This window comes from Pelmatolapia mariae, linkage group LG23 (genome assembly GCF_036321145.2).
Source record: "Pelmatolapia mariae isolate MD_Pm_ZW linkage group LG23, Pm_UMD_F_2, whole genome shotgun sequence".
Taxonomy (NCBI): Eukaryota; Metazoa; Chordata; class Actinopteri; order Cichliformes; family Cichlidae; genus Pelmatolapia; species Pelmatolapia mariae.
The window spans coordinates 22,959,803-22,987,259 of NC_086246.1; the positions used below are offsets into that span (position 1 = coordinate 22,959,803).

Consider the following 27,457-nt stretch of genomic DNA (forward strand, 5'->3'; position numbering starts at 1 on the left):
TTTATTCTTCAATACTTCAATACAGTCTGAACTCTCCTAGTCTCCCTAATCAAAATAATATCCAAACTTCCCTCAGATTTTAGTTGATTTTCAGATTTTAAAAATAGGAATTTGAAATTTCTTAGGATGTCACAAGCCAGCTGCTGGTTACTAATTACTACTAAGTTACTAATTGATGGTAAATGATGATCATGCTTTCCTGTGAAAATGCCCTAAAATATCTCTCCTTCCCTGAGACAGCTTGCTTGTTCCCCATTAAGCTCTTCATATTCAATTCCTGCAGTGAAGACTGTTGAGGTGGATAGTCCCACTGCACGGGTCACTGCGCCTGACTCACAGGTACGTATCTGCTGAACCTCAGAACATCCTGAATCGAGTTTCTGAAACACGGTTTCCAGTCCAAAGGCATCAGAGAGACAAGAAATCATGCAAGCAGCCTCAGTGAACAGTGGGAATGTTTTATTGGGAAAGAAACACACATCAATATAATCTTAATCTATCCATGCTTTGTGGTGTTATTAATGGGGGGGTCTAATATCTCAAACAAATATGTAACATGGCATTAAATAGTAATGAAGCACATACTCCTTCCGTGTCTGTGTGGCGTTGGCTCAGTAGTATGTCTCTTTCTCCACCCAACCTAGAAAGCAAAGGAGACACAATTAGGGAGGTTTTTTTTTTTTTTAAATCTTTCTCACAGTTTAGGGCTCAAATTTGTCTCGTTGTCTTTTACAGAGAAAAACAAAGATGGAATACAACACGACAGCCACATCTAAAACGGCTTTGGCCTCAAACCTCACGCTCAGAAAGATTTCACCCCTCATGCTGGCTGACAGTGATTCGAAGAAATAAGACTTGACTGGGCTTGGGCCGTGTGCGAGAGACTGCATGCTAAATTTAGGGAAAATGCGGCCATTAGAAGATGTACCCTGAAGGGACGGGAGAGGCTGTGTCATTTTTGTTTCATGGTTGCTTATGAGGTTACATCATCAGTGAGGCCATGAATAATCACCCTGGGATGAAATGACTAAAAGAATCACATAAAATGACCCTGTAGCTCAAAAGCTAGATGTTTGGCTTTTATATCATTAGATGGACATAAAATCCAGTAAAAATGAATGGCGAGAGTGGTCCTAATACCAAAATTCTCCAATTTTGACACCAATTTGGTATTTGGTGTCAAACATAAGGCGCCAGGACTGCCAAAGACTCCAATCTGGCCCGCTGGACATCTTTGGACAATGTGAAGGAGGGCATAATTCTTGGATTTTTAACTGTATTTTCATAAATCTTTCAGTTTTACCTACTGATAAAGACCACCCCATGCATACAGGTCCTAATCATCCTACAGTGATAAAGTAAATAATAAAATCATGTCATAGATGACCATCTACTATAGAAATGCCTCTGTTTTGGTTATTATTTCACTTATTTTTCTTATATTATAGATATCAGAGGGATTAAATCTGCACTTAAACTTTGGTACAACGACAGATAGGGCCCAGTTAAGATCAAAGTGGGCTGTATGTGGCCCATGATGTAAAATGAGCTTGACATCCCTGCTCTAAATGCTTGAATTATACCATTTAAATGTTGGGTTTCACTTTTGGGAGAAACTGTGAGTTAAAAAATAGTTTTAAAAAAGTTAAAAATTATCTAAGGGCAGTTCACTTTGGGCTATTTATGGAGTGGAAAAAGTATTTATTTGCTAGCGCTTTCAAAAAAAAAGAAAGAAAAGGGAAAAAAAAAGCCAAAGCTGCTAGAAACCATGTCAGCTCAACTTGTTTTTTCCTGTCTGAATGTAACACATTATTCACCATGGATGGGCAGTGGGATGTTCACTGATCTGTGCCGTGGGGCTCAGATGTAGCGCACACGCACTCTCACACAGCTGCACCAGAGCCAGCCCTTCGTACAGGTTCTGTTCAGCTTTGTGGGTGGAATGATGCATTAACTACACCACGGTTGGGGGTTCAAATCCCACCGGGCTCTGCCATCTGCCTCAGCTCACTGGTCAGTGTAGGGACGCAGTTGTGGCAGCGATACTGGGCACGAGTATCCACGAAAAATAGACTCACGAGAGGCATACGCCACTTTTGCTGAGCGCGCGCACACACACACACACACCTGTGTCTCATTTTCATACAGTACAGTGGGCACCTTCACAAAGCTGCCGCTGCCTTTGCTCTGTGATGTCAGCCTCAATGAATCAATGAGACTGACATCAGCCGCTGGAGGGAGTTTGTTTGTTTGTGTGGTTTTTTTAGAAGTTTCAACACCTTTTAAAGCCATCAATATTTCACTACTTTGCAGTCGTGTTTTCAATCCCGTGTGTTTGTCCAAAATAGCTAAAAAGAAGGTCTCGCATTCAGATGGGGTTTTTTTTTTACGCGGTTTAATTACGTTAAAGGGACACATTTTCCTCTGCCTTCAGTGCTTTTCATGCATCGAGATTATTGCAATGTGTGGGGCGAATTTTGGAGAAAATCACCTCCCAAATATGCAAAAATATGATCCTCTTCTTTCCAAATGTGCAGAGAGCACATATTTTAAGCAACGCAGCACATTTTTCTGCATCTGACTTTTTGTCAAGTAAAAAATCCCTCTGTGCCCCACTACATTCAGATTAAAATACTGAGAATACAGGCAAAAATGTGTCCTAGGGGCCTCAGATAGTTATATATGTCAAGAGTTAGTGAAGCTCTTACCTCCTGGGTTGCGTCTGAGGATATATCTTCTGGCTTCATCATAAACAAAGATGAGGAGGGAGTAGGGGAAGGCACAGAACCACCACAATGGCCTAAAGGTAAGGATGGACAGACAGGTTGAATTATTAATGGGAATGTGACAAAAAACCCCAACACAAGCACGCTCTTCTCTTTTGAACAGAAAAGCTTTTGGGGTGAGCATTAGGCTGTGGAGAACCGGCTATTAAATGAATTCAGAAGCCGTTGAAACAAAATGAGGCAGAGAAATCTGACAGCTGGGTTGAGGACATATCCTGTTCATCTCTTTGAGAGTGCTCTCTGGCGACGCTAACGAGGCTGCTAAAAGCCCACTAATGCAAAGCCCTGAAAACAAATCCACAAAACTTCTAGAGGAGGTTTGTGTGATTCTATAAGTGTCTTAGAACTAGAGCAGGGGCCTACACCCTGTCTTTACCCAATAAAATACCCAAAAAGGGCATAGTGTCAGACAGATATGCTCAGCACCTTTAATCTCCATAAGATATTTACAGAGGTAAAGAGAGAAATAACTTAAAAAGAACAAAACAGAAGCTAGAGTCTGGGACACACATGTAAACACGGAGAATAAAAAGCTGGGGTTATTTGAACATCACAAGATACCCAAAGAAACAGGTGAATGAAGAAGGTGAGAAAGGAGAGACAGAAGCATGGGAAACCGATGAATAAAGGTGACAAAGGAAAGTAGCGTGTGAACTCTTGAGCTAATGAGCCTCAGTGCTTTCTATTTTTCTCTTTTGGGCAAAGAAACTCATTAGTATAGCATCTCTTGTGCTTCGCTCTGCCTCTGAAGTGGAAATTACCAGCGACACTAGATAATAGCCGTCTTATTTTCAACGAGATGATAAAGCTAAAGCATCACCAAACTGAAAACATCACGCTCTCAAAGGGCTGTCTGCACTGAGTGATGTACGAGAAACCTCCGGAAGGATCCAACAACCAGGGATGTCTGCAAATTCGCAGAAAGAAGGCTTTTCACACTTTAACAAAAGTTGCCTTGTGCTCAGCGAGGTCCTCACATAAACTGAACAGACACGCAAAGTGGGATATCGACAAAAGCCAACAGTGAAAAAGGAAAATGAAACGTTCTGCATGATTATTGGAGCCTACGAAATTTTCTTGGAAGCTAATTTTAAAGTCATGAGTCACAGAATGGTTCTGTCTGTGTACTTGACTCACTTCATAGGGTACATTCTGAGGGCAACGTCCATGCCCGGGCAGTATGAAAGGAAGGCAGCCAGAGCCGTCTCCTCAAAGAGCCCAAAGATGAGGATGCGGTTCCTGTGGGGATGAAAAAAAAAGGTACGGGTCAATACAACAAAAACTCCCACTCTTAAAATTACCTGACATATTGATGTTCTTGTCATAGGAAAGCATGCAACACAGTGGCAAACTGTCATTGTGGCTTGAAGCCATCTCATCAGTAATGTCTTTGATTTTATTTACAATTATTCAAATATAAAGACCCAGTTGTCATTTGGAGATCTCAAGCATCTCTACGTGTACATACGTCATTCCTTGCTGCACAATGGAGTTCCTCCTGGTCTTACAGATGATCAGATCGGCCCACTGCACGATCACAATACTGGCGAAGAAGGCTGTGTGGCAGCTGTACTCTACAATCTTTCTGCGCTCATATGTCTGGAACAGAATAAAAAGGAAAAGGAAAAGATTAGAATGTTTTCCTTTTCCTAGACTGAAATTCCAATTAAATTTAAGCATAAGTGTGACTGACCCACTGCTGCCCATAGCTGTCTTCCAGGTCATTTACATATTTGTCATCCCACAGCACTCTCAGTCCTATCAGGTCCATGGGGAGGAAACCATTTTCAGCCAGGATGACAAAATATGTGAAGAAGCCAGCTGTGGCCTGCATCATACCTAACAGGAGAAAAACAACAGGAAACTTCAGGAAATGCAAATCAGAAGCAGAGTTACAGTTTCTCTAGCTTTCATTAACAACTTTCATACTTGTCTCTGGTAATCAAGATGGAGATAAGACAACCAAATATAACATGTAAGTGGCATTCCCTGCAAAGCTAAGCCCCCGGTAAGACATAAAACTAAGTAAATCAAGTAACATTTTATTTGCATAGCACCTTTCAAGATAAAAACACAAAGTCAACCACAGAGAAGCGAAAACATAGAAACAAAAATCAACCAAAAGCAAGTTTAAAAAGATGAGTTTTTAACAGTATAAAACTATATGTTTGAAATTGTGAAGATATCCTTTAATTTGGTTTTCTTCTTTTTGAGGATTTTTAAAAACATGACTTTAAATGGATTTAGTCTCTAAAAATGTGCTGAATTAAAGCTGGAAGTCTGTGCTACAATCTCATCATGATCCAATGTGATTTTGGCGCCAGTGTTGGGGAGTAACGGAATACATGTACCGCCGTTACGTATTTAAAATACAAAATATGAGTAACTGTATTCCGTTACAGTTACCATTTAAAAAGGTGGTATTCAGAATACAGTTACTTTGTTGAAATAAATGGATTACACGGCGGTATTTTCCTGTTTCATATTGTGGCGGGTCAGGACTGTTTGGGTTTTGTTTGACAGCTATGTTCTGTTGTTCCAGGCGGCAGCGTTACGGTTGCCATGGTTACAGGGCGACGCGCTCTCTCTGCGACTGTGTGTTTCCTGGGTGAGAGAGCGCCTTTTTGTTGTTGTTGTGCTAAGCTAATAGGCAGAATGCTACAGGCATAGCCCTAAAGAATGTAGCCTCATGGGCAGTGTAGTCCGTGCTGCAGGGAGAATGGACTACCATACCGTTATGTGTCTGTGAGCGCGAGGAGGGAGAAAAAGGAGAGTGGAAAAGTACAACTTATCATCGAGCAGAAACGGGAGCTGGAAGCATGTAAATATAATAATAACCACTGCAGCCAAGAAGAGTGCCTGACGAGCCCAGTTGTAAGTAAGCCGTTAAGACTTGACTGTACACCGTGTTCGTGTTTTCCTCCGAAACAATAAGTTCCGTTGGAGCAGCCTTTCAACGCCTCTCTCTGTCTCAAACTTGACCCAGACAACAAAGTAAAGCTATTTTTCGACTACAAGCCCAACACGGAACCCGACGTATTAGCCAGAGGTCCCTTTACTACGGTTCGGAGCCGCGGACCTTCAGTAATAGTAATAAATCACACAGCAATAGTACATTCATGTAGTTGTAAAAAGCATGATAATATATTAAGTAATCCAAAGTATTCAGAATACGTTACTCTCATTGAGTAACGTAACGGAATACGTTACAAAATACATTTTGGGGCATGTATTCTGTAATCTGTAGTGGAATACATTTTAAAAGTAACCTTCCCAACACTGTTTGACGCACAGAGACATTTCAAGCTTTAATAAGTGTAGTTAATTAATGGAAATATTGACTGCTTCTGATTGCTTCATAAGGTGAAATATAAAAAAGGAGAGATATGGGGGACAAATAAAACTGACTTTGGAAACCCATTGTGTTGTATTTGATGCCGACTTTACCATGAAGTCAGGTATAAAAACATCAAAACCATCTGAAACAAAGCAATGATATTCACACCTAGGGTTGCCAACCGTCCCTTAAAAAACGGAATCGTCCTGTATTTAGAAACAAAAGTACACGTCCCGTATTGAGCTAATAAGGGACGCACTTTGTCCCGTAATACAGTGAGAATCAAAAGTAGTCTATAAATGTTAATGGAATTAACGCTTTGTTTGAAAACATAATTCCCAGCCCCTCTCCTGCTCTGTGACCAATGAGCTGACAGCACACTTATGACAATTCGAGTATGACCATTCAGATTACCGCTTATTTCATTGGTCGAGGAAAAGTCGCTTACGGAGAAAATACCGGAAGACAACAGATGACCACAACAAGAAGCATGGCCAACAGGGAAACTCGGACGACAGTACACCTAAAGCTGGGCAGACACTGTGCGATTTTTTTCAGTCGCAGCTTCTGCTCAAACTGCACGATTGACTCGCAGGGGTTAGAAGTTCGTAGGTCACGATGCAGGGTCTCACACTATACCGCCCGATGCTCTGATGCGACCTAAGTGCTCACACTGTGCGTCCATAAAATGAAGGTTATAACAGAAAATCTGTCGCTCTCTCTCCCTCTCTGTCTTTCACTCACACGGACACGCACACCATCATCAACTTTGCTAAATTGCTAATGAAAAACATTGATCAGGCAGCTGTGATTGAGCAGCAATGTAGAGCCAACTATTTTCACGGTTGTTGTTGTCGTGATAATTTTGTGAGGCCACATCGAAAAGGCTCGGATGAGTTTTCCAAAGTTCTACAAGTTGTGCCTCAGTCGCTTGTGTCCAGATCACACGCTGCACAGCCGTGCTGCTCCGTCTTTTTCACCGACGTTTACGTGTTTGCGCGTCAGCAGCTGCGGTGACACCCTCACGAGCGATTGATGATCGGGAGCTGGTCGTGAGGTGTTAATCGCTTCTCGTTACCCCACGTATACTACACGATGAAGGCCAAAATCGGGCCGATCACCAAATCGGTCGCACGACTCAAAAATCGGCTCAAAATGGGCCAAAAATCGCACAGTGTAAGCCCAGCATTAGACCAGTAATGTTTGTTCCCCTCAGAGAAAGAAAAAAAAGGCTGCAAAAGTACAGGGAGGAATGGGAAAAGGAAAACACCTGGCTGGAAAAGTGCACGGTAACACCTATAAAGCGCACTGCACTGTGTGCCGGCGCACTTTTTCCATAGGCATGCTTCTAATGGTGGGCACATGAAGAACATGAGGGGCGTGAAAGCTCGGGGAACCCTTAACCAATTTTTTGTCCACCAGGCCACGGCAGAAGCAGATATGGTATGTAAACACTGGTTTGTTTTTTTTAAACCCTCTGGTTAAGGTTAACATGAGCATGTGCAGTGAATATCAGCGCTATGTGGCCAGAAGTGTGATAATATAATTTATTTTGTGTAATAAACAACTGCAAGGATAGATGATTAGAACAAATAGATGACTAATACATAAAAGTAATACATAGATGAATAATGATGAGTTATGACGCGTAATCGTGGGAACAAGCGGGTTTACAAACGGCAGCAGCTGATTAGCATTAGAAAAGCTGAAATAATACCTCAACTGAAGCCAATTGTACTACAAGCACTATATGTGCACTGTTACAAGAATGTTTTTCGTTCTATTGTTTTCTATTAATTTATATAATTTTAAGTTCAGCAGGACAGAGTTCTCTTAAAGAAAGATTTACTTATATTCTCAAAAGTTAAGCATGGCAGGCTTCTGTTTAAGAAAGATACCTGTTTTATTGTGTTAATGTTGTCATTTTGAGCTAAAAATAAATGGCTAAATGATCATTTGTTTGCCATGTGTTCATATCACAAAGAATATGCATCTACTTAAATCAAATTAAAATCAAATGGTTAAAAAAATAATTTCACACACAAAAAAAGAGAGCTACAAAATTCACCACACTGGGAAGGGTGAAGACAACTGGGTCGCCCGGCCCTGGCCACGAGGTGTCCCTTATTTATTTTTCAGGGAGTTGGCAACCCTATTCACACCAGAAATGTATTGTAATAAGCAAAGATTTCCCCAGCAAAAACTAGCAACTCGCCACAACAAGGCAGCCATTTTGGATATGGGATTCAAAGTACAGTATGCAGACTGTCCACCAGGGGGCAGTAGAGAGCATACACTTCAGTTTGTGTTTTGTTTTGTTTTGAGTTGGTAGGAGGAGCATCCACTAGTCACAAGCAATGTTCCCTCTAATTTTTCATGTGTCTGTGCGACACACAAACTCCCTGAGCGGTCCCTTGGACCACTGTGAGCACCAGCAGACGTGTGCACTGTGGTCACGCCAGCATCGAATCCATCCAAGTTACATGGTTTATTAAAATAATCAAATTACGGACAAGCATGGGGTAGTCACGCTTTCCCTTAGCTCCCGCAACTTTTAGTTATTTGAGCGAGCCCACCTAACTTATCTTTTGAGGCAAATATCTTGGTGATTTGGTGAAGCCGTCGGAACATTTGATGCCCTGTCATGTCGCCTAAACCTGCGAAGTCGAATGGTAAAACAACCGAATGCGCGGCTGCTAGCGTTCCTGCGAATGTTAGCAAAGCCGACATAATAGCACTGCTAGCGGAGCACCATTCGGCTTTACTGGCGGAGCTAAAAGTCAGCTTTTTTGATGATGTGAATAAAAAGCTGGACGGACTACAGAAGGCATCGGACAACCATGGTGAGCGCCTAGAATCTTTGGAGGAAAGCGCTGAACCGCTCGACCAGCGCCTTGCTAAAGTGGAGGATACCTGTGAGACACTACGGGTCGCTAATGAAAAGCTGAAGGCTAAGCTATCGGACATTGAGTCGAGAAACAGACGCTGCAATGCCCGCCTTATTGGCCTGGAGGAAGGGATTGAGGGTCCACAACCCCCCAAGTTTTTCTCACAGTTGTTGCAAGACGTTTTTGGGAGGGACATTTTCCCCTCTCCCCCCGAACTGGATCGTGCACACCGTATTTCGGCCCCCGGAGGCAGACCGCGGCCAGTCATTGTCTGTTTTCACCGCTACCAAAACAAGGAGCTGCTAATACGAGAGGCTAGGAGGAGGAACGACCTGAAGTATATGGATAAACCATTCCGAGTCTACGAAGACTACAGCCCTGAGGTGGTGAGCTAGCGGAGAGAATACAGGTCGGTGATGTCAAGCTTGTACAAGATGGGCCTGAAACCATCACTGCTATACCCGGCGCGACTACGCATTGTTAAAACAGATGGTGTACGCCTCACATTTGGCTCTGTGGCTGAGGCCGAAAGGTTTGTGCAAGACTCCATGGAAGACTGAACTGTTTTGAGGCGCGTGGAACACGGGACTACTTCGGACGACTGTTACGGCATTGTCATGCTTCCTATGTTGATTTTCAGACATTTAACTTCATTTCTTTTTCTTTATTTTTTTTTGGCGTGACAGTGCAATTATTTGCACATATTTTGAATGGTGGACTTCACCGGTGTACACCTGGTGGGTCTTATTCCAACCTTTCCACTATGCGGGCTTAAGGAGCTTTAGGTAGGATAGTTATGGAAGTTTTTCAGTTAGATTGGGTAGGTGTGCTGTTTGTTCTGACAGCTAGTGTCACCTGGGGGTTCAGGGGGTTTCTGGGAGGGTTTCTGTGTTCGACTGTCCAAGTTAAGAACCAAGTATTGTCTGAGCAACCAGCTAAAATTTTTGATATATTTTCAATGGTTACCTCTATTGACTTAGTGACCTGGAATGTTAAAGGCCTGAACCATCCTATTAAAAGAAAGAAGGTTCTCACTCACTTGAAAAATATGGGTGCTGATATAGCCTTTATCCAAGAAACCCATCTTAAAATGTCAGATAATACTCGTTTCAAATGTAGTTGGGTGGGGCAGCTCTTCCACTCACATTTTACAGCGAAGGGAAGAGGTGTAGCAATATTGGTAAATAAAAGGGTTCCTTTTACCCCTTCTTCGACTCTGGCTGATTCAAATGGACGATACGTTATAGTAACCGGATCAATTTTTAATATTAGTGTTACATTAGCAAATATATATGCCCCAAACTGTGATGACCCCAATTTTTTTTCACGCGTCCTCGGCCTCCTGCCTTGTTTGAATACCTATTTACTTATTATGGGTGGTGACTTTAATTTGTGCTTGGACCCTGGGATGGATAGATCACCTGTAAGAACTGGATACTCGACAACAAAGTCAGCTTCTTATTTACAGTCCTTTTTTTAAACCTACGGCATCTCGGACATTTGGCGTTTTTTACACCCACAAGACAGACGATATTCCTTTTTTTCAAATGCTCATCAAACCTACAGTAGAATTGACTATTTTTTTACTGATAACAAACTAACCTCTCTTGTTAAGTCATGTGATTATCAGCCTATTGTAATATCTGACCATGCGCCCTTAATATTGACACTGCACATACCCGGTATGGAGTCTCCTAAACGGATGTGGAGATTCAACTCTCTTTTGTTAAGTGATGAAAACTTTATAGAATTTATTTCGGATCAAATTACCTACTTTTTGGAATTTAATTTAACTCCAGATATTTCCATCTCGTCGGTCTGGGAGGCTCTCAAGGCTTATCTCCAAAAGTTGAATCTGTTCATCTGGACGTAGCGTTTTGTGGGAGAAACGTTTCGTCACTCATCCAAGTGACTTCTTCAGTCTCTGAAGAACTGAAGAAGTCACTTGGATGAGTGACGAAACGTTTCTCCCACAAAACGCTACGTCCAGATGAACAGATTCAACTTTTGGAGATTTACTTTCCTGGATGATTGAGAATGCATCAAGACGTCTTAAGGCTTATCTTCGCAGCCAGGTTATATCGTTTACAGCTAATAAGAAACGTACTTCTACTTCTAAACTAAAGGATTTGGAAAAGCAAATAGCAGACTTGGATAATAGGAATTCTCAGAACCCCTCACCAAATTTATATAAAGAACGTTTGAAACTGGGTGCAGAATATGATGTGCTCGCCTCACACTCTATAGAATATTTATTGTTAAAGAACCGCAGTGATACCTATGAGCACGGAGATAAGGCGGGAGAGATTCTAGCAAGACAGTTGAAATGTGCAAGAGCCAGGCAAACTATTAATGGGGTCGCAACCCGAGATGGTGGAACTGTTACAGATCAACAGGGGATAAATGATGCTTTTCAGCATTATTATTATATGTTGTATAGCTCCGATAATACCAATGATTCTAATCTCCTCTCTGACTTTTTTAGAGACCTAAAGATTCCAACATTGTCCCCAGACGAGGTTTCCACCCTGGATGCACCTCTGCAGCAGCAGGAGATCATAACGGCAATAAAATCATTACAGTCTCGCCGATCACCAGGCCCTGATGGCTTACCGAACGAGTTTTATGCCGCCTTTGCTGGAAAACTAGCCCCTGTGTTGGCTACATTATATACTGACTCTCTTGCCAAAGGTGTTTTGCCTGATAGCCTAAATCAAGCTTGTATAACATTACTTCCCAAAAAAGATAAAAAACCCTTTGGAATGTGGATCCTACAGGCCGATTTCACTCCTGAATTCAGACTATAAAATACTAGCGGAGGTTTTGGCCAACCGATTGGAAAAAGTTTTACCCAACATAATCTCTTCAGATCAGACTGGTTTTATTAAAAACAGGCACTCCTTTTTTAGTATTCGTCAACTACTTAATATAATGTACACCCCCAGTCAAGCTGCTTCCGAATGCCTTCTCTCCATGGATGCGGAGAAGGCTTTCGATAGAGTAGAATGGGAATATCTATTCGAGGCCTTGCAAAGATTTGGGTTTGGAAGTTCCTTTTTATCCTGGGCGAAATTACTCTATGCCTGTCCTTCAGCTATGGTACTCACTAATAACCGTTATTCTAAACCGTTCCGCTTACATCGTGGAACCCGTCAGGGCTGCCCCCTCAGCCCCCTCCTTTTCGTATTAGCTATTGAGCCGTTGGCAATAGCTATAAGAAGTAATCATGCTATTCAAGGCATTTCACGATATGGAACTGAGCATAAATTATCTCTCTATGCCGATGATCTCCTGCTGTTTGTATCCAAGGCTGAGGTAACAATTCCCTCCATTCTTGAACTTTTTGATACATTTGGGCTTGTGTCAGGCTATAAATTGAATCTACACAAGAGTGAATTACTGCCTCTAAATATGCCTCTTTCCACATTAGCAAACATTACTGTTCCCTTCAAGATTGCAACGAACAGTTTTGTCTATCTAGGCATAACTATGACGAAAAACTTCAGTGATCTCTTTAAAGAAAATTTTACTAAGTTACACCTCAGTATGCAACAAGACGTCAAAATGGTCGCCGCTTCCTCTCTCGTTAGTTGGGAGAGTGAATGTGGTTAAAATGTCTGTATTACCCAAATATCTTTATCTGTTTCAAAGCCTCCCTATATACATTCCGAATGCTTATTTTAAGAAATTGGACTCTGTAATTACATCATACCTTTGGAACAATAAGAAACCACGTTTGCGTAAAACACATCTGCAAAAGTCAAAGCAAGACGGAGGCCTGGCTCTACCGAATTTCCGTTATTATTACTGGTCCTCCAATTTACGCTGTCTGACCTACTGGCTGCACTATCAGCACGATTGCAGCGGACCCGTATGGGTAGAAATGGAGAAGCTCTCTTCTGGTTCTTTCTTGCTATCGTCTGTCGTAGGTGCATCTATCCCGTTACCCAAAAGCCTGACAATTGAGAATCCTGTAGTTAATAATACTATCCAAATTTGCTTTCAGTTTAGAAAACATTTTAATCTTCTGAAGATGTGCTTAGGCAGCCCAGTAGCTTCCAACTATGTTTTTTCCCCTTCAATGTCTGATGCCACATTTCAGGGCTGGCAGAGGCGAGGGCTGAGATCTTTAAAAGAACTATTCATTGACGGCACGTTTGCCTCATTTGAACAACTGACTAATAAATACAACTTAACCCCCTCTCATTTTTTTTTAGGTATCTACAAATACGACACTTTCTTTCAGGCTCTATCCCAGGGTTCCCGAATAAACCCCCTAATGATGTAATGGATGACATTATGTGTTTTAACCCAGTTAAGAAAAAGGCCATATCATCAATACTTGTTCTGATTTTGCGCCTGGGTTCTTCCTCTATGTCTGCAATTAAGCGATCCTGGGACGAGGATCTTAAAATCTGTATTACTGAAGCAGACTGGGGCAATGTTTTAAGTAATATTCACTCGTCCTCCATGTGTGCAAGACATTGCCTTCTGCAGTTTAAAATAATGCATAGGGTACATCTCAGCAAATCGAAATTGGCAAAGATGTATCCTCAGATTGACCCAACGTGCGAAAGATGTAAATTGGCAGAGGCCACCTTGATCCATATGTTTTGGTCCTGTCCCAAAATACAAAAGTTCTGGACGGATGTCTGTGAGGCTTTGTCATGCATATTTGGAATGAGAGTGTCACTCAATCCACTTTTATTTTTATTTGGGGTCAATTCCGATGGTCTGGCACTACCGGCAGGGGGTCAAAGACTTATTGCCTTCTCTACACTATTGGCAAGACGTCTAATACTTTTGAAGTGGAAGGACGCAGCCCCACCCACGGTTTCGCATTGGGTTAAGGATGTATTATTTCATCTTAAATTAGAGAAAATTAGGTTGGTTTTGAGAGGCTCTGTAAATTAATAAAGTCTGGAAACCCTTTTTGATATTTTTTGACCAACCATCTACACAGGTTCAGGAGTGAACTTTATTTATTTATTTATTTTTAATTATATTTGTTTGCTTATTTTTTCTTCCTTCTTATTCTGTATACCTTGGCTGGTGTTATTTTGCACTGATTGAAAGTTTTTCCTTTTAAACTTTTGATTACTTGACAGCGAACAGGGGTGTTGTTTGTTAGGGTGAGTTTTTATTTTAATTTTTCTCCCCTCTTTTACTTTTATTTGATGCTTTGTATTTTTGTACTTCATTGTGAAAAATAATAAATATATTAAACACCAAAATAATCAAATTACAGCATTTACATTTATGTTAGACTACTTTTAATTAACTGCTTTATCCCACTTACAATGAAAAAAAAAAAATCTTGTTCATGACCTGTGTAGTATGTTAACACCATTGGAAGTAAAAATAACTTGAACTCCAAGTTTGAAAACACAACTTTCTTTTTTTTTTTTTTTAAATAAAGCTCTGACTTGTATTATGAGTCTGAGTCTGTGGTCTGGGAGAGAGTCCTGTAACTCTCTGTCTGCAAAATACAGTATATAATGACCAATGTTGGGCAATTAATTATATAGTTACTTCTTCAAAAAAGTAACTGAGTTTTGCAAACAACAAAGTTTTTTGCAGCTGTTTACCTAAAAATGCAGCCAAGGCGTTTTTTTAAATAAACATTTCAAACTATTTACAGAACAATCAGCTGTTCTGCATCAAACTTGATGCCACACAAATTATTTGTGCCACTCCAAAAAAATAATTTCTGTCCACTATGAGATAAAGGAGAACAACAGCCTGATACCTGCAGGCCTGACAACAGGAGATGTATCACTCCTGTAACACCTGTAACATTCAGCAGTCGCCTCATTGTTCTGACACACACAACAAAACTATTGACTACACTACACACTAACTACACAAGATTTGCGCTAAACGTCGCAAATCTCTCACATCTCAAAACACCGCTGTCACTCCTAAAACTTCCCCCTTCCTAAACAACTAAATGCCATGTTGCCATATCATTTTTTGATTGGTCGACGTGGGGGTTTTTTGATTTTGTTTTTGCTCACAGGTGGAGAGTGCTTTGCTTTCGAGCGTTTTCCTTATAAAACGCCGTTTTTACCGTTTATTACCGCAGTAAATATAAACAACAATAGTATTCAGGAAGAAAACCAAACATTGCAGATATTTTTATCATAACTCTGGTTTTACGTGGCCTATCAACACAATTTAAAAAACTGGTATAAAGTCCACACTTTTTCCGTCAGTTGTTCCGTCTGTCCTGCTCACATCTCCAATGGTTGTACACGTTTTTATTAACGTGGCTTCACTCCACATCAGCCACACCGCTTTGCTAGCTAAAACACCGGTGTCAGCACATAAGGACGCTGTCATAGCCTGTCAACGACACTGATTAGCTGCGTATATACGAATGTGAATCGCATTATTGGCTGGACTATGTGATAAGGTGGCATCGTTCTAATCCCATACGGGAGCAGCCAGTCACTTACTGACTAACACTGCAAAACAGAATTGTTAAAGTATTAATTTTAATTTCAATTCAGGTTAGATTTTTTTTTCTGTGCGCAACGCAGATTTTCTGTGCGCAGAGACCGTGCCAGCAGTGCGCAATTGCGCACGCGCGCAGCTTAGAGGGAACATTGGTCACAAGTCATGTATCGATTATAAAAAATGAGATTTATAAATAAATAATGTCTTACCAATTTGTCCATAGGCTATACTGATGAGCCTTTCATTCACTAGCTTGTCTGTTTTGGGGTTTCTGGGCTGTCTCTTCATGATGTCGCTCTCAGCTTTCTCATAAGCCAGGGAGATGGCAGGGACCTGCAAAACCACAAGTGAATAAATAAATACATGAACTTTCCACCCAAATTTGAGTTCAGTTGAACCTCTCTATAGAACAGGATGAAGAGCCAAACAGCTCACCATGTCAGTTCCCAGATCAATACAGAGGATGGTGACGGTTCCCAGGGGCAGAGGGATGTTGGCGATGATGAAGAGGAGGAAGGGTGAGATCTCGGGGATGTTACTGGTCAGAGTGTAGGCGATGGACTTCTTCAAGTTGTCAAAGATCAGACGGCCTGAACAAAGTAATTTAGTAGATTCAGTGATGCTTCGTATTTTGTATTTCCAGATTTCTGCAGGTGTAGGTCTTGATATAGATCTTACCTTCTTCCACTCCAGTGACAATGGAGGCAAAGTTATCGTCCAGCAGGATCATGTCAGCAGCCTGCTTGGAGACATCAGATCCAGCGATGCCCATGGCGACACCAATGTCAGCTTTCTTCAGAGCTGGAGAGTCGTTCACACCATCACCTGTCACGGCCACAATGGCTCCCTGGACAAGGAAGAACATGTTTTTACAAGTTCCAAACAAAACATTTGTCAAACTGTGTCTGTCAGAATCCCTTTGGTGCTCACCTGTCTCTGGCATCCTTCCACAATGATCAGTTTCTGTTGAGGGGAGGTCCTGGCAAATACAATTTCAGTGTGGTGCTTCAGCAAATCATCAAGCTCCTCTGAGGTCATGTCTTTAAGCTCACCACCATGGACAACACAGGCCTTAGCATCCCTGAAGAAATTACAACAGCATTAGTACAACAGTAGGGTATCATCAGGAGATTAGAAAGAAAAAAACAAAAAAATAAAGACAATTTGACCAAAATAAAGACAGCATCACCCTTAGGAAAAACTAGGACTCCCAATTATAGACAATGAGTTCTAGCTCCTCAGCCACACCTACCCTACAGTAACTGCTTTGTTCTAAGGTGGCTGTGGCTGAGGAGGTAGAGCAGGTTGTCTACTAATTGGGAGTCCTCCATCTGCATCCAAGTATCTTTGGGCCAGTTACTGAACCCCGAGTTGCCACAAATCCAGAGTAAATGTAAGGTTAAAAGTTAAAATGGAAAGGTTAAAATGGAGTAGAGGTAAGGTTAAAAACACCTTTGGCATAGAAAAGGGTGCTTGTGTGACTGTGTGTTGAAGAGGTAATGAAGCTTGTAGTAAGAAAGTGCTTTAAGTGCTAAGGTAGAGTACAAAAGCACTATTTAAGAACCAGTCCATTCATCAGCTAATGGCCACAGAACGATTTTTACCAGCTGCTCCTTACACTTGAGAGATACTAGCACAGTGAATCTTTGAAAGAGAACTAACCTAGGGTTGACCTCTGAAACTGGAACATTCAGGCGGGCAGCAATGTCTTCAACAGTCTCATTGCCTTCGGAGATGATACCCACACCTTTAGCAATAGCCTTGGCTGTAATTGGATGGTCACCTGTGACCATGATGACCTGAGAGAGAAGAGATGAGAAAAAATTGGAGTACTTTGTACAAACAAAAAACCAAATATCTGGTCATCCAAAAAGTTATCATACCTTGATTCCAGCACTCCTGCATTTACCAACAGCATCAGGCACAGCAGCACGAGGAGGGTCAATCATGGCCATGAGTCCGACGAAGCACAGGTTCTCAGTGGGGAAGTTCACTTCATCAGTATCAAAAGCAAATCCCTCTGGGAACTGGTCATCAGGCAGGTGACAGTGGCAGAAACCTGAATAAGACACAAAGAAAATGCTAGTCAGGACTTTGCAGAACTTTGCCTTGTTTCCACTACCTAATAAAGGATGTAGCTATAGAAGGAATGTTCTGTACCCAAAACTCTCTCTCCAAGACCTCCCAACTCAACATAGGCATTCTGGAAAGCATCTTTCATCTCATCATCCAGAGCCTGCTCTTTGCCCTGAAGCACAATGGAGGAACAGCGGTCCAAAATCCTCTCTGGAGCTCCTTTCATCACCAACAGATGCTTGGTTTCCCCAGGAGTGGTGTTTTTATGGATGGAGAGCTGTGGGACAACAGAAAGGCTGGATTTAAATTCAGGTTTTATCTATACTATCAGTGGTTTATGTAATGAAAAAAACTGGTTTACTCTAGACAGCTTTGATAAGAACTTTAGCCAAAAACAGCTTATGATTAACCCAACCAGTAGGGGGCACAAATCAGCATTTACTACTGAATATGTTGTGCACCGAGACTACACATAACAGACCAAGATAACCAAAGATTTAATTAAAAAGGGCATTCCAGAATGGCCTAAAACCTGCATGCCTTCTAATGTCCAGCAGGTCTGTTTGGATAAAGCAGTCTGTTTGTATTGATGACTGTATGATATTAAACCTGAGTAAATACTTTACTGATTAGTTTATGGTCTAACTCTGTTCAATTTGCAGATGCTCAACTGGCAAACCATTGTAATTTAAACTAAAATATATGATAAAGCAGGGTAGGGTTTAGGGGATTGCCAGGCTGTGATTGTCAAGTTGCCTTTGTATTTGGTTGTTGTGCTGTTTGTTTCACAGTCAGAGCCACAAGCCTTCTTGTTCAGGTTAAAAAATAAATAAGATGGAAACAGCCTAATGCTCAAATCAATGCTTTAAAACAACACTTGAGTGGCTAAACAATCTGTGAATCAGTTTTCTTTTATTTTTGAGCTTTATCACACTATCTGAATGGTTTACCTGGTATTTGTTTGTGGAATTGAAAGGGATCTCAGCAATTTTGGGGTATTTTTCTCTCATTTCACTGACAGATCCACAGCACAACTCAATACACTTCAGCAAGGCAGCTTCTGAGGCATCACCAGCGACATCTCTCTGTGGATTTTAGAAAAAAACAGTCATTAAAGTTGGATCAACAATCACATCCCATGCCTTCTTTATTACAATATGTTGCAAATGTAGACTGATGTATACAGAACTATATATAGATAATTTGTTGTTGAATTACATAAAATATACAGCACCCGGGTCTTAATGAATACCACTCCCTAAACTGGGTAGATGATTTTGAGGACTAGGATTCAGTTTTAATTTAATTCCACAGTACAATATCACTTGTATCAAATGTTGATTTACTCTTACACTCTTATATAAGCTTATATAAACTCTAATATAATTTGCCTACTATGCATTGCCTACATTTGATTCCCTCCATAATGAGCATTAATAGCACACTTGCCAGGATTCATTATATATATTAACTTATGGTTTTTTTCTGGCCAGCCATCGCTAAAGCACCAGCTGTATATTTAAAACAGCCTTTAATTATCTTGAGTGCTTTTCTAAAGATTTCTCGCGCTGATTGGCTGCATTTGTATTTGCTTGTATCCCAAAAGTTCCAAGCCAAGTCATAACACTGCAGCACTTCACACATAGTCACTGCATCCCATGTTCACTGGGTATACTATCAAATTCCTTAAAATATTTAAAGGAATTAGGTCAATACACCACGAGGTAATAAGCTCTGTGCTTGTTTACAACCAGAGCTGTGAGGATTTGCTCCACTGAAACAAAGGTTCTTACAGTGGGGAATTATTTGGAGTCTTTCGTGATGGTCACGATGGATGAACTAGAGTACAATAGGTAGTGCTTAGGAAGCTGAGTAGTTTTACAGATGAAGATTTCTCACCTTCAGAATGGGAATGTTGCTCTGGTCAGCCAGGAAAACGGCGCGGTTGCAGAGTCCAGCGATTCTGGACAGATTAGCCCAGGTGGGGGAGCTCCTGTCAAAAGAGGTACCGCTCTGGTTCTCAGTGGTGTCAGCCTCATGGATCTGGTTGTCAAACCACATGTGGGCCACAGTCATTCTGTTCTGGGTCAGAGTGCCGGTCTTGTCAGAACAGATGGTGGAGGTGGAGCCCAGAGTCTCGACAGCTTCCAAGTTCTTCACCAGGCAGTTCTTCTTGGCCATACGCTTAGCAGTCAGAGTCAGACACACCTACAAACAATTGAGGTTTTTAGAACCACAGTCTTTTTGTATCAATAAATATAAGGTATTTAAAAGGGATGCCATTAGACACCAAAACTCACAGTGACAGTAGCCAAAAGACCTTCTGGCACGTTGGCGACAATGATACCAATAAGGAAGATGACAGCCTCCAGCCAGTTATATCCAAGGATGAGAGAGAGGATGAAGAAAGAAACACCCAAGAACACGGCCACTCCAGTGATGATGTGGATAAAATGCTCGATCTCAATGGCAATGGGAGTTTTTCCGCCCTCTAGACTGGAAGCCAGGGTGGCGATGCGGCCCATGACGGTATTATCACCAGTGTTGATGACGATTCCTCTGGCTGTGCCTGAAAACAGAAGACAAACTGAGTCCATGGAAGCTTGGTGATGATTCATGAACTCTATATACATTTCTATGTCAACCACTAATTGTCCATGCTGTACCTTCAATACAGTTGGTGGAGAAGAAAGAAATATTCCTGGTTTCCAGTGGGTTTTCATTGGAGAAGTCTGGAGAACGAGTCTGGGGCTCTGATTCACCAGTCAGGGAGGAGTTGTCCACCTGAGGAATGAAAGCACAGAAGCAGGAATCAGTGACAAAAGACATCATGCTGATCAAGCCAGAAAAAGGATATATTGAGAAGCTGAGATGGAGGTGGGTTGCCAAACAGCTTGCAGGTGAGCAACAAATATATGTTGGGTAAAGAAACACAGTCTAGATAAGATTCCTCATTAGGAAACATAGAAAGGTTTCTGATAAGCAATCATCCGATGCTGAGATCATGATGTGAGCTTGCCTTTAATGCTTTCGTGGACTAACATTCCGCCCAATTACTCAAAAACCATAACACATAAGTCAGAAACATTATCACAGGGCAGCTTGAGTGTAAAGAAGTAAATTGAACAGTGTAAAAATATATATTAGCTATCAAACCCACGCTCTACAAAAGTATTTGTTGGGATTAACACAAGTAGTTGAGATACAGACCTTGCAGCCATGAGCAGAGATAATTCTCAGATCAGCAGGGATCCTGTCTCCTCCTTTCACCTCCACTAAATCTCCAAGCACCACCTCCTCAGCATTGATGTTCTTCTTCTCTCCATCACGGATAACCAGGGCTTGCTATAAAACCAAAGACTTAAGTTAAACATTCTAAAACAATAACTACATTATAAAACATGTCAAAAAGACATGATGAATATTTCTTGTTTTTATTCCCAGATGATTCAGATGAGTGATGGTAAAAATGTATCATTGTTGTAATACTGATGAAGAAACACTACTCCTTAGAGTTGTGCAACTAGTACTGTTGCTTGTTACCAAAGACTTTAGTTAAACATTATAAAACAATAACTACATTATAAAACATGTCAAAAAGACATGATGAATATTTCTTGTTTTTAATTCCCAGATGATTCAGATGAGTGATGGTAAAAATGTATCATCATTGTTGTAATACTGATGAAGAAACACTACTCCTTAGAGTTGTGCAACTAGTACTGTTGCTTGTTACCACTGGGAGGCTACAAAGCAATTTGAGACAAAAACAGTGTGTATAAATGAGCTGTTACATTAGCGTTTCTTTTTGTGTCTCACCTGTGGGACCAGGTTCTTGAAGGACTCCATGATCTTGGAGCTCTTGGCCTCTTGGTAGTAGGAGAAGCAACCAGTGATGATGACGACAGCAGAAAGCACAATACCTAGGTACAACTACATGAAGAGAGAAGAGAGACATAACCTTTGTAACTATTAATTCTTTAATTAATATGTCACAATCTATATAAAGAAACTATCATTACATTATCATTTGTAGGTTCATCTTCTGAGGCAGCCTGGATACCGTAAGCCAAGAAGCAGAGGATGGCACCAATCCACAGCAGCATGGAGAAACCACCAAACAGCTGGAAACAAGAGGAAATAACCATCACTCTTTGCTGGTTGTACTGGTTTACAGTGACTCAGACTTAATTTGCATTTCTACTATTTGAATATTCAAAAACAGGTTTGTGGTTTGCAAGGGGAGGATGTTTGACTCTTACCTGTTTGCAGAACTTGACCCATTCAGGTGTCGTGGGGGGAGGTGTGAGGGCGTTGGGGCCATCTCGGGCCAGGATCTCTTTTGCTCTGGAGGAGGAAAGACCCTAAAAAGAAACACAAAGTTAAGAAGAAGCTGTGTAAACTATAATATAAAAAATATTCATCTGTTCTCTAAATCTGTCTAAATCTTCATTTACTGGGTGAGAACCATAATAAAGGACAAGAACAAGAACGGTTTTATTTGGTAAACAGGTTCACTCTATTCCACAAAGACATGGTGGATTAAGGTCTGGTTGACACAAAACAAAAGAAAACCCAAACGCGGGAAGAAAATTATCTCCCTAATCTTAAAATGACAGCTTCCTCTGTTTTATGTGTGACTTGTAGTAAATGAAAACTCCGCATACCAGTAGTAATAAAACCAAGACAGAGAAATATACCAGATGATCAAGTTGTATTTCTGTTATTTCATGTGTGACTGAAAGTCTCTTTAAACAAATACCAGGATTAACAAGGAGCTTTTTTTCTCTCCTTGTTGGCAGGATCAATAAGTCTGGTGTTCTGGTGTGAATGAAGCCTTTGTTTTAGGGCAAACTCAGACAGATCAGATTTCAGGAGATAACCAGCGTCACTCAAGCATTTGGCCGTGGTGGAATTGTATTGGCCAGTGCAACTGGATTCTGCGTGTATGTAACCTTAGCTTGATGAGGAAAACATGAAGAACAACTATTGTGTAGGAGCTAGCTTTGCTTTCTTTGTACACTGTGACGTGCACTGATACCTTAAAGGGCTACTCTCTTTCCTCTTCCTAGAAATTTCTCATGTCTTCTCTTAATTGTGGGAACATGTAGCATCATTGTAACAATGCAACAGCACGACTACTTTCTAACAAAGTAGTCTTTGACCTGCTTGTAAATCATACTCATAGCCAAGACCATTACAGTACTTTTAACTAACAGTGACACTTTTTATCTCTTTCCACTGTTTTGAAAAGTCACTTTTCACCTGCTTTTCATTGGGGGAAGGAAGGAATGAGGCCAGCACCTGTAAAACTAGGCTAAAAACCAAGAAATGACTTTCTTTGCTACATGACTATCTGTGCCTCCACTTCGTTGCTCTTGGATAGCACACTACACTGCTGGATAAATACAAGAAAAACGTGAAACTGTGTCCACGTCTTTAGTCCGCTGTTTGACCTCAGCTTGGATTGTGAAATCTTCCCTTTTGTCTTTATCAGCTGAAAGACTCACAAAAACAAAGATACACATACACACATCTGGAGTGCTCACCCTGGTTAGGTCAGTTCCATATTTTCTGTGAAGTTCATCCAAGGTTAACTTGTGATCATCCTATGGAGAGAGAAGGAAAGAGACTGAGAGACATTGCATAAGTGAGACATGAAGGCTGCCGTGAGCTCAGTGACGTTCGGATTGGCTCAAGCAATCAGTTTGCTGCGAGCAAACACTCCGTCAATCGATGTCACCCAACTGATAGACTGATGTTTGCTCTCAAAAGTTTGTGCTCATTTGTTTGACATTTCAGTAAAGCTCCCCAAGAACTCTATCTGACTCAGAGGCTAACTCACGTCATTATCAGTGTCATCAAAGTGAATTTGGTGCAAGATTTTCATAATGATTTCTTGTAGTGTTTAACCATGAGTGTTTGTAAGCCACCAAAAGTTTTAATCAAGCAATAATTCAGTTAATTCCAAATGCGATAGCGGCAGAAACTAAAGTAGCTCTGCAAATGAACCACCGGAGACGCATGTGTTCATCGATGCCTATAGTGAGATTATCTCATGTCATTCGGATGAGCTGCAGTGATATCTAACTCGCACCTTTCATTGATTGGAAACTGAGAGACAACACAGTCATGCGATCAAGAGTGCACTAAAGCAATTTAATTTCCATTTCCAGACAAAAAACGAACAAAAACAAAAATTATTATTTACATAAATAAAGCAAGGATGTTGTTTTATAGCCACAAATTTATATGTTAATGGTTTTTAAAGATAGATAATCTTCTGGGACTGCTGTGTCACATATCATGAGGTGACGTTGCCTAGCAACCACCTATCAATGGGCTAAGATGACCCATTTCTTTTTTTTCTTTTTTTTTTGGGTGTTTATGCACCTACACCAAACCAGCTCCAGCATCGCTATCACTTTGATTTCACAACAATACCATCTGATTTGTATCCACAAAACCTGGATGTTGTATTACGTGGGTTGTGACGTCATCACGTTGCCTAGCAACCGCCTACCAACAGACTAAAAATCATAGCAGTGTACTGTGGCATGGGCATGTGTTGGTGATACGAAAGTACAGGATCACTTTGATTGTTTAAAGTGTAAAAGCGCCAGTCGTTTACTGCCTGCACTGTGAAAAGCGTGTCAGAGTTGTAGTTGCAGGTAAATGATTGTCACTCGGCTTTCTGCTTTAATAGATTGCAGTATCTTTTTTGGTTAACCTTTATTTAACAGAAAGAGTGCACATCAAGTTTCACTTACTGTGTGCTGGGTTGATCTGACTAGTTAAGTTTTTAAGTAAAAAAGTTAATTAAACCACTTCTTCCACTTGTCTTTCTTCACTGTGCTTGATGACATTTCTCTGCACGCTTTCCTGTCACATGGGGGAAAAAATGGGGGTAACCGCATGGTTCAATCAGCATGGCCACCTTTTTGCATTACAATAAGCATGCAACGTGTTCCATACCAAATGTGCCACAGATAATGTGCTTACATTACATGCTACAGGCTAGCTTTCATATTCTGGCTTATAAAGACCTACATCTTGGCCATCCACAAACTGCTGGGCCAGCTGAAGAAACAAACTCTATAACTCAGTAAGATCTATATTTAGGACTTTCTGTTAGACTTTGTCACAATTTATCAAATCACTAGCTGCGTTGTGTTATTGTGGGCCTCGTTCCCTTTGTCTTTAGCTGGACTTTGATGCCTCGGTTAATTGTATGATGATGCAATAATCATTAACAGATTGCCAGATCCATGGGTTTCATAGAGAGTCACCTACAGTTTTACTACTGAGCTGATACATTAATCCAATACGTTATTAATATTTAACTAAAGTTCAAATCTGGGGATTATCAATCCAAGCTGCCCTTTGACAGTAAATCTTATTTTGAAATGCACATTCAATGGTGGCCTGACACATGAAAGACAGTGCCTGCTTTTAATTGCAGGCCATGGGAGGTCATGGCACTTTGGTGATAGGGTTGCCATGGCATTGAGATGTCCTTCAGTGACAGCAGGACTTTGAGATGTAGTTAAGATGTACACGGGACAGTAATCATGAATGTGTGTGGAAGATGGGGCTTTTATTACCTAATAACCCTCAGTATTCTGTGACCTGCAGGATGACATTGGGAAGAAGGGACTGTCGCTTGTTTCAAGACAAAATCACTGTAGAAGTGCCAAAGACCGCTAATGGCATGTTCTGTCAAAAATGTTGTTTTTAACAAGTTACTTTGGAGCCATGTTGGATATCTGGATATTACCTAACAATATCTCTCTACATGTTTCCTTTGTGACCTTGTGAAAGTCATTGACTAGCAACATTTAAAAAACACCATTCTGCCAAATAATCGAGGGTTCCTCATGACAGAAGTGACATTTCAACACAGATCAGTCGCTAATACTTGACTGGTGCTTGGAGATGTTGGTAAACTTGCCTCTGTGTCAACTGACCTTGTCAAGGACAAGGACATGGCTAAAATATTTTCTACAGTATACATCTTAAATACACATGAATATGTATATATATACAAATAAACGAGTAACCAGTTACTTTACGTGGCATTTTTAAAAACACACTAGTTTTACCCGCTTCATCTGTTTTTGACTGATAACCAACAAAACTATGTTAATCCAAATGGATGGAAAATTTGCCTGGAATTGAAATGCATAATATTAAGTGTCTGAGATAAATGTCACGCTGAGTTGTATCCAGTGGAGACGTGAGAAGAGAGGTGAATGCCTCCATGTGTCGGATAAAAACCTAAACACTTGAAACTTTTAATAAAAGCATCCCTGGCTTCTAAAATACCAAAACGACCATTTTAACTGGACATTGGTGCTGTACAGTTGACTTTGTCGTGAACTCACACCAAGTTCCTTGCTGACCTTGGGAAATGACCTAAGCAAGCTACAGAATGTGACTGAGAAAAAGCTGACACCAGTGGAAAACATCTCAGTGTTCTGCTTTTTTTCCCCTCCCTCTCTCTCATCTGTCTACGCCAGGATGTTTTAAAACCTGTCTAAACTTTTAAATGTGAAACTTCACAACTCCACCAGTCTCTACGTCATCAGAGTCCAGTGGGAAGAGTTGAAAATTTGAAGCCTAACAATAAAAAAAATGCTGAGTGTTTGTGGAAGTTTATGCATTTGAAACATCCTGGCACTCCCACCCGGCGCTTCGGCACTGACGTGTTTGGTTGAGATCAGTCTTTATAGACATGGCTTGCAATTTAATTATAGCTGTGAGCTACAGTATGCAAGCAGTCCTAATAATGTGTGACTGTACATGCAGCAGTGGAAGCACAGAGCTACGTCTCATGTGACCAGCCGTGAGGCCAAAGCAGAGGTTTGTATCGCTGGCAGTGACTGAGTGTTAACATGAACTGAGTAAATTTTATAAAATGACTTGACTTTAACTAGTTTAGATGTCATTTTGTAGGCTTTAGTATCACGGTTTCATGCTTAAATCACATCAACCGAGCACTCAAGTGGCAACTAATTACAGACTGGCTTTGCTCAAGCTCTGTACTCACAAGGTCGACTTCTTTTTTCAGATCGTCCATATCCTTCTTGGCCTTGGCCTTCTTGTCTTTCTTGCCCCCATCTTCCGAGGTTGCCGCCAGTTTGTATTCATCTTTCCCTTTCTGCAGTGAAGGAAAGGGAAACAAAGTCAGCCTCTGACAAAACCGCCCCCCAGAAAAAGCCTGAGAGAAGAAAGCCCTGGAGCTTCCGATTTTAAGAAGCGGGAAGCTATGTCCTGTCCTGTTCAAACATATTGTGAAACTCCTGTAAATTATTATTAACACAAGTGAGATCTTTGAGTTCTGGAGTTCATAAACTTCCTAAAGCTGTAAAGAAAGACGTAGTCTAAGTCAATGCAGGAGAATTTGGCACTCACATGCAAAGTTAAGCAACCTTAAGCAAACTTGTGACAGAGTTCCAACACTTACCCCAAGCCCCATGACTGCAGCACGAGTCAGAGAGTGGTCAATCCAATTGCTTTTTAAAACTGAAACTTCCCACTCCGCCTCTGCCTCTCTCTCTCACGCTCACTCTCTTCCTCTTTTCAGTCCTGCGTCTTCCACTCTCCCCAGAGCAGAGAAGGTAGAGGCGGTTGCAGAAATATACCTTTATACCTGGAGGAATAAGAGGAGGGGCTTGCTGGGTGGGGGAAGGGAGAAAGGAGAAGGGAGCTAAAACTGGACAGGTAGCTTAGTTGGGGAAGTTTACTTGCAGTGGGAGGAGGCGTGCCCGAGAAAGGGTGGGCTAAATCTTACTCAACTTCTCATTTTTGTTCCCACTGTAGCTGGTCTTCTCCTTCCTTCTCCCTTCCAGCTGTCCTAAAATCGTTTTTCGGCTTCTGTTTTTGATTAATTTCATCTGCAGCGTTATTCG

General features: G+C 41.1%; 1 protein-coding gene across 1 annotated transcript; it reads right to left on the reverse strand.

Annotated features, from left to right (window-relative positions):
- Nucleotides 1–438: 438 nt before the first annotated feature.
- On the reverse strand, nt 439–27,256 carry LOC134620068 (sodium/potassium-transporting ATPase subunit alpha-1). Its single transcript, XM_063465989.1, has 23 exons — nt 27,013–27,256; nt 26,596–26,706; nt 23,096–23,155; nt 21,809–21,910; nt 21,569–21,670; nt 21,366–21,479; nt 20,757–20,891; nt 20,213–20,330; nt 19,847–20,115; nt 19,446–19,754; nt 18,497–18,631; nt 17,631–17,823; nt 17,354–17,529; nt 17,133–17,269; nt 16,401–16,551; nt 16,149–16,317; nt 15,906–16,060; nt 15,680–15,803; nt 4,480–4,625; nt 4,255–4,385; nt 3,924–4,025; nt 2,709–2,800; nt 439–640 (listed from the first exon to the last, which is right to left on the reverse strand). Exons 1-23 carry the CDS (start codon nt 27,022–27,024, stop codon nt 612–614), a joined length of 3,072 nt encoding a protein of 1,023 aa, XP_063322059.1. The 5' UTR covers nt 27,025–27,256; the 3' UTR covers nt 439–611.
- Between the last annotated feature and the right edge of the window lie 201 nt (nt 27,257–27,457).

Coding starts and splice junctions, on each gene's coding strand:
- LOC134620068 (XM_063465989.1), bottom strand. Junction 18,632..19,445: donor GCAACATTCCCATTCTGAAG/GTGAGAAATCTT, acceptor TAAAATCCACAG/AGAGATGTCGCTGGTGATGC. Junction 16,318..16,400: donor TGGAAGGATGCCAGAGACAG/GTGAGCACCAAA, acceptor TTCCTTGTCCAG/GGAGCCATTGTGGCCGTGAC.